We start from the raw sequence: 7,500 nt of genomic DNA on the forward strand, positions 1-7,500 counted from the left end.
GTGGGTGGGCGAGTGTGTGTACGTGTGAGCATGAGTGAGAACGAAAGTAAGAATGAGCTCACACCAAGAATGATTCACAATCACGAATATTGACATTCATTTTAATATCAAGGTTATGATTATTAATAATATCAATGCAAAATCATTTCAACTATCGCACTGAATAAAATATTTAATATGGGACAAAATGTATGCATTGAGGAGTGGTGACGTGAAAATTCTTTGCAAGTTTCTGCCATGCAAATTTCAGACATTTACGACAGAATCTACGATTATATTCAATCTTAATATCAGATGAGTTAGAAATTCTTAGTCCAGGGAGGCATGTCTAGCATACACATGTCAGTTTACATTAGAGTTCTGCAATGGGGGGGGGGGGGGTTGTTATACCCAGCGAAAGTACTGTTGAAATCCTGAAAACCTCAAATATGACACCAATTTCAATTTGCGTGAGGGAAGTGAAATCTACTAACTAGCCTATTTGGAGTATTGTTGAAGAAACTTAATAAGAGGTAAACGGGTATTTGTGTTGCTTACACTTTTTGCAATAGGTGGAGGATTCTTTGTTTTCCTGTGCTCTGGTTGGGGGGCGGCAGCTGTAATCGGTACCGTGATTACAGCAGAGAACGAGAATTCCATAATGCACAATCATTATATCAAGAGTGGCGCAACCCTGGTATGGAAAAGACACTCTAGCCACTTCCGATGGAAACGAACACCAGAATCAACCGAACCAAAACAATAGGAATCGAACGAATCTGGTTTCGTCCCGAAAAGCGTTGGTGACTTTTTCCAAATTTACCAACAATTAATCATTTACTTCCACAGTAACTGCATAAAATAGTGTTGCAAAACCTCACAGTACATACCTTAGTTCCGTAATTTCAACAAAAAAAAATTTTCCAAGTAAAATAACGACCAGATTCCCACAATGCATTGCGCGAAACAAAGGCGGATACTACAAAACACCAAAAATACAAATCCACGGAAGAAATACATGTTCAAAAGTAAAAAAAAAAAAAATAATAATAATAAATAAATAGATAAATAAATAAATAAATAAAATAAAAAAATAAAAAATAAATAAAATAAAATACACAGTAAATTACAAACTTATCATTCATGATACGAGATCACTAATAATACAGTTTAGGTCGTTTGTCCATTTATACCCGTGTCAGACATGTAATTGTAAACTATTTGTGAAAATTTTGCTTGGGGAGTATTCCTAAATGGTATACCAACATTTTAATCCCAGTTCTAAAAAATGGTATATTTAGACTATAGCCCCCACCCCAAAATACCGCGTACCCCATTAAATAAGGGTCGTGGAGTGGCTTGAATTAATTCCTTTTGAGTGTGTGTACTGAAGGAACAACGGTCATAGAAAAGGGTTTGTCCAATTGCTTTCATTCTATAATCATATAAAAACTTAATAAAGTGCAGGGGCGTGGGCTCAAACGTAACAAAAATTAAGGCTGCCCACTTACAATTACACATTTTGTATGTTCTCATTTTGCTTTTCTTGGCCACATTAAACCCCTGGGTGTACTTTAACCAAGTGGTAGGCTAACACAGAACACTACACGTTCAAAAGTTTGAAAAAAAATATACGTAGTAAATTACAAAATTATTATTCATGCTGTACAGTTAGAAGTTGGTGCTTCTAGCTCTGGACAGTGAACATAGCAGTGTTCTTCTGTGTAATAATTAGTTTTAACTAAGCACCATTTAAATTCTTACAATTTAACGACAGTATTCTATAATAAAAAAATATGTATATATAATAAAAATGTAAAATGTAAAAATATGACAAAAATCTCAGTGTTCTGTGCAGTTAATAAGACTAAGCACATTCATCACAATGAAATTTAGAACAGCAATACATCAGTAGTGCTCAGCTTTGTATAGTAAACAAGAGCGCAGTGTACAATTACCCGTTTTAAGCACCTCTTAAATGTTCACACGGTGCAGCATCAGTAAAGAACTTTACGTAATAATTGACATTAAAGAACTTTACGCAATAATTGACATTACGACGAGTCAGTGACCATTTGGGGGGGGTAAGGGGGCACACGGGGTGGCCTATTAGATTGTGTCGTGAATCACGTGTTTTCGCCGTGACCACGACGCAAATGTCATCAAAACCCCCTCTCACTATCACTCTCCCACAGGCAACAAAAGGAAATCGGAAATATATCGAAGGGCAATAACTAGCAGTGTTTTTTTTATCTCCGCGGGGCGAGGATGCCGCGAATTCGCCCCGAGGCTACACACCTGCATAGAAAACGGGGCACAAGGGAAGGAAAGCGCCACCACTCCTCCTTTCTTTTATTGTTTTATTTTTGTCTGTTTTATTGTGTTTTAAACATTCTTTTTAAATGTTTTTCATTATTCCACACCTAAATGCAAGGAACCAATATATACATAAAAGAATTGGACGAAAAAGTGAACGAGGAAGGATCACGTGTTTTATCTTTTAATTAATTCACTATTTATTATTTTAGTTCTTTTGTGATTCCTTCAAGTATTTATTTTATTAATTTTAATTTTCTAATGGTATATTTTAAAACATTAAATTAATAACGAGAGATTCAGTTCCTCACTTACTCTTTCGCGCCACAGACGAGAAGTCAAAAAGAAACAGGAGAGGCAAGAATAAGGGGATTGCTCTTTGGGTCACAGGAGGAACCAGTCGTGAGGAACCCCGGAATGGGCTTCCTTAAGAGCTAAGTGGTCGTTAGAATGATCAATTGAGGTATCAGGAGACATTGGGGATTTTTTTTTTTAGTAAAGCACAGTGATTTTATAAGACCGGTGCCTCTCATAAGTATTTTAATGTGTCCTTGCGTTTACGTGTTTTTATTTTTTTTTCTTGTTTTACCAGTGTTTTACGTTTGTTTTAGTGTGTTTTACGTTTGTGTTTTAGTGTGTTTTACGTTTGTGTTTTCGTTCATTTTTAGTGTTTTATGTTCAAGTCCGTTTTAGTTTTATTTCTTAATGTTCTTCTGTTTTTGTTTTAATAAATGAATAATATTTTAAGATTGTTTAGAGGCCCCTCGCGGTACTGTAGTCAATGAGTAAGACTCAAGGATTGTATAAGGAAGGAATGACTAGACCAGTATCATAATGCGCATAAGCATCGCGGGACCAATCTGCGTCCGGGAGATCTTCCCCCGCACACGTCTCCTCTCGGCTTAAAGGACACGTCTACCGTACTCTCGCACACTACATGTACACACCTTTCTTTCTCGCACACTACATGTACACACCTTTCTTTCTCGCACACTACATGTACACACCTTTCTCTCTCTCTCTCACACTACATGTACACACCTTTCTCTCTCTCTCGCGCACTACATGTACACACCTTTCTCTCTCTCTCGCACACTACAGGTACACACCTTTCTCTCTCTCTCGCACACTACATGTACACACCTTTCTCTCTCTCTCGCACACTACATGTACACACCTTTCTCTCTCTCTCGCACACTACAGGTACACACCTTTCTCTCTCTCTCGCACACTACATGTACACACCTTTCTCTCTCTCTCGCACACTACATGTACACACCTTTCTCTCTCTCTCGCACACTACATGTACACACCTTTCTCTCTCTCTCGCACACTACAGGTACACACCTTTCTCTCTCTCTCGCGCACTACATGTACACACCTTTCTCTCTCTCTCGCGCACTACATGTACACACCTTTCTCTCTCTCTCGCACACTACATGTACACACCTTTCTCTCTCTCTCGCACACTACATGTACACACCTTTCTCTCTCTCTCGCACACTACAGGTACACACCTTTCTCTCTCTCTCGCACACTACAGGTACACACCTTTCTCTCTCTCTCGCACACTACAGGTACACACCTTTCTCTCTCTCTCGCACACTACAGGTACACACCTTTCTCTCTCTCTCGCACACTACAGGTACACACCTTTCTCTCTCTTTCGCACACTACATGTACACACCTTTCTCTCTCTCTCGCGCACTACATGTACACACCTTTCTCTCTCTCTCGCGCACTACATGTACACACCTTTCTCTCTCTCTCGCACACTACAGGTACACACCTTTCTCTCTCTCTCGCACACTACATGTACACACCTTTCTCTCTCTCTCGCACACTACATGTACACACCTTTCTCTCTCTCTCGCACACTACATGTACACACCTTTCTCTCTCTCTCGCGCACTACATGTACACACCTTTCTCTCTCTCTCGCACACTACAGGTACACACCTTTCTCTCTCTCTCGCACACTACAGGTACACACCTTTCTCTCTCTCTCGCACACTACATGTACACACCTTTCTCTCTCTCTCGCACACTACAGGTACACACCTTTCTCTCTCTCTCGCACACTACAGGTACACACCTTTCTCTCTCTCTCTCGCACACTACATGTACACACCTTTCTCTCTCTCTCGCACACTACAGGTACACACCTTTCTCTCTCTCTCTCGCACACTACATGTACACGCCTTTCTCTCTCTCTCGCACACTACAGGTACACACCTTTCTCTCTCTCTCGCACACTACATGTACACACCTTTCTCTCTGTCTCGCACACTACATGTACACACCTTTCTCTCTCTCTCGCACACTACAGGTACACACCTTTCTCTCTCTCTCGCACACTACAGGTACACACCTTTCTCTCTCTCTCGCACACTACATGTACACACCTTTCTCTCTCTCTCGCACACTACAGGTACACACCTTTCTCTCTCTCTCGCACACTACAGGTACACACCTTTCTCTCTCTCTCGCACACTACAGGTACACACCTTTCTCTCTCTCTCGCACACTACATGTACACACCTTTCTCTCTCTCTCGCACACTACAGGTACACACCTTTCTCTCTCTCTCGCACACTACAGGTACACACCTTTCTCTCTCTCTCGCACACTACAGGTACACACCTTTCTCTCTCTCTCTCTCTCACACACACACACATACACTTCCTATCTTTCCGTTCCCTACACTCTTCCTTTACACTATCACCTCACAACCATTACACTAACGTTCCCATACGTAAATTAAATGGGTGGTGGCAGTGAGATATTTTTCCTATCTTGTGAGAGTTTTTCTTTCCTTATACGGCCGCTACAATTGCAGGGGGGGGGGGGGGGGTGCCACTCGTGATCAAGTGGTATATCTTAAGGTAAATCTTAGTAAAACTAACTTGATTAAATTCTATGGTTAACTTTACACCTTCCATTCTCCTACTAATTATAAACTAAAAATAGTATTAATAATTGATATGATAAAAAACAAAAGCGAGACGGGATCGAGACACTGGCGCCCACCTCCGAATTTTCCTTCATTTCCTTTGACGAAGTTATCAACAATCCCTTTCCTTCCATCTTTACTTCGATCTATTGTTTCTTTCCCAGTCCATTCCTTGCACAGTCGGAATTATCGCCTTCGGATAATTCTGTTACTGTATTCACGCCCCCCCCCCCAAAAAAAAAAAGAGAAAGAAAAAAGAAAACTAGCCAATGGCTGGGATTCGAACGCGGTGTGTGTTGACAATGCTTAATTTTCCTTTTCCTTTATTGGCGCTCTTTGTGTGTGGGATGAGAGCCAAGTGTTTTCACAATTCAATGCATATGGATTCAAGATCTATTTAATTAGTTATGCAGCATTACGACCTTCATCTTCCTGGTAAAAATAATATTTTGATATCCAGCACTTGGCATACATCTGTGCGGGATAAGAACTAGAAGCCATATGAGAACGGTTATGAATATCTGCTTACTACTTCACCATTGAATTGACAATCTAAGCAAACAAACCATTTATCGATAATTACTACAATTTTCTTTATTCATTTTGACACCAATTTTACCGTAAGAATGAAAATATGCAAATAAACAGTTTGGTGGGATTTGGCAATTCTGTGTATATACATACATGTACACATATATATGTAAGAATTGATACACACACACACATATACATATGTATATATGAGGGGCGCTCATTAAAGATTTCAGCTTATTCTAGGAAGCTGAAATTTCACATTTTCTTATCTCAAAACATAATTTCCGTTACAGCTGTGAAGGTGCAGTGAAGTATGAAAATGGAACCCGTGGATTATCGATCAGTGATCAGATTTTTATACTTGAACAGCCGAGCATCATAGGAAACTTCAATGAAATGGAAGCAACTTATGGGGGGATACCCTATCACATGGCACTGTTAAATATTGACGCTGCCAGTTCATGTGTGGTCGGAAGATCTGTGGGCGACCCCAGTCTGCCACTGACGAGGGCGACAGATCTTCATCATCTTGGGACTGCCTGGAAGATCGACGTATTACCGTGTTGTGTCTGTGGACAAAGTCATTCATGATCATCTACATATGCTCGTTGGTTTCCCAGACCACTCACACCTCTCCAACAAGCAGGAACAAGTCCATTGTTCCAAGGCGCTTTTAGCCTTATGCCAAGAAATATAGGACTTTTGGACTACGCAGGATAAAACTTGGGTCTATCACAATGAACCAGAAACTAAGTTCTAGTCAAAACAATGGAAGCACTTTGACCCAACCACCCCCCAAAAAAAGGCACGTGACACACCCTCGGCATAAAAGATCACTCTGTCATTCGGGACCAGCATGGGAGAGTGATAATGGTGGTTTCCATAGCAAAAGGTACTACCATTACAGGAACTTACTCCGCTTCACTGCAGCAGAAATAGCGAGAGGCTCTCAAGACCAAGAGGTGCGGACTGTTGACCTAAGGTGCCTGTCGAGTGAAGGTCAAGAAATCAATACATGACCTATAATGTTTATTTTTATATGTGTGTGATTTCAGCTTCCTTGGATAAGTGGAAAAGGTCAGGGGAAATCTTCATTGAGCGCCCCTCATACTGTACATGCCATTATCACATTTAGCATATACATATTATATATATATATATATATATATATATATATATATATATATATATATATATATATATATATATATATATATACATTACATATACATTGTATCACAAAACACAAGAAGCGGAAATTAAGGTAACTTGAAAAAATAACAAGACAAAGGGGGCTGTTTAAAGTAGCTCTGGGGCCAGATTCCCAAACGCGGCCTGTACACAGAGCAAGGGAGCCGCCATATTGGTGCGAGTGAAGGCGCCTCAGGTTAGGCAGCGGGAGAGCAAGTCTTCAGCGCTTAACGGCGGCCGGGAAATCAACTCTTCGCTCTTATATAACGGAAATACAGCAGGACGGTTTTAAGGCTTCCAACGCGCCTTAAACTTGAGGCTCTTTTGAGAATCCGAACCCCGGGATTTCTGTTCGTAAAGAGAAAGTCAACACTGAAAAAATTATCCTAATTTTGTCACAATTCGAGACGACTATTCGCACAACACTTTGACAGCCCTTTCTAACATATTTATGTGTCCATGTATCAGTAAGATATTCGGCATTTTCTCTCTTGCTTTTACCAAGAAATATCAAGATACAGATGTAC

The 7,500-nt window shown here is 40.3% G+C and overlaps 1 protein-coding gene across 1 annotated transcript in view; it reads right to left on the minus strand.

The window, feature by feature from the left end:
• Positions 1-7,261: 7,261 nt before the first annotated feature.
• LOC138867036 (uncharacterized) overlaps positions 7,262-7,500 on the minus strand; it is a 2,639-nt gene continuing 2,400 nt past the window's right edge. Inside the window, exon 3 of the mRNA XM_070141455.1 lies at positions 7,262-7,321. Coding sequence (XP_069997556.1) covers positions 7,262-7,321 — 60 coding nt within the window. The remainder of the gene's footprint in view (positions 7,322-7,500) is intronic.

The sequence above is a fragment of the Penaeus vannamei genome, chromosome 28 (genome assembly GCF_042767895.1).
Source record: "Penaeus vannamei isolate JL-2024 chromosome 28, ASM4276789v1, whole genome shotgun sequence".
Taxonomy (NCBI): Eukaryota; Metazoa; Arthropoda; class Malacostraca; order Decapoda; family Penaeidae; genus Penaeus; species Penaeus vannamei.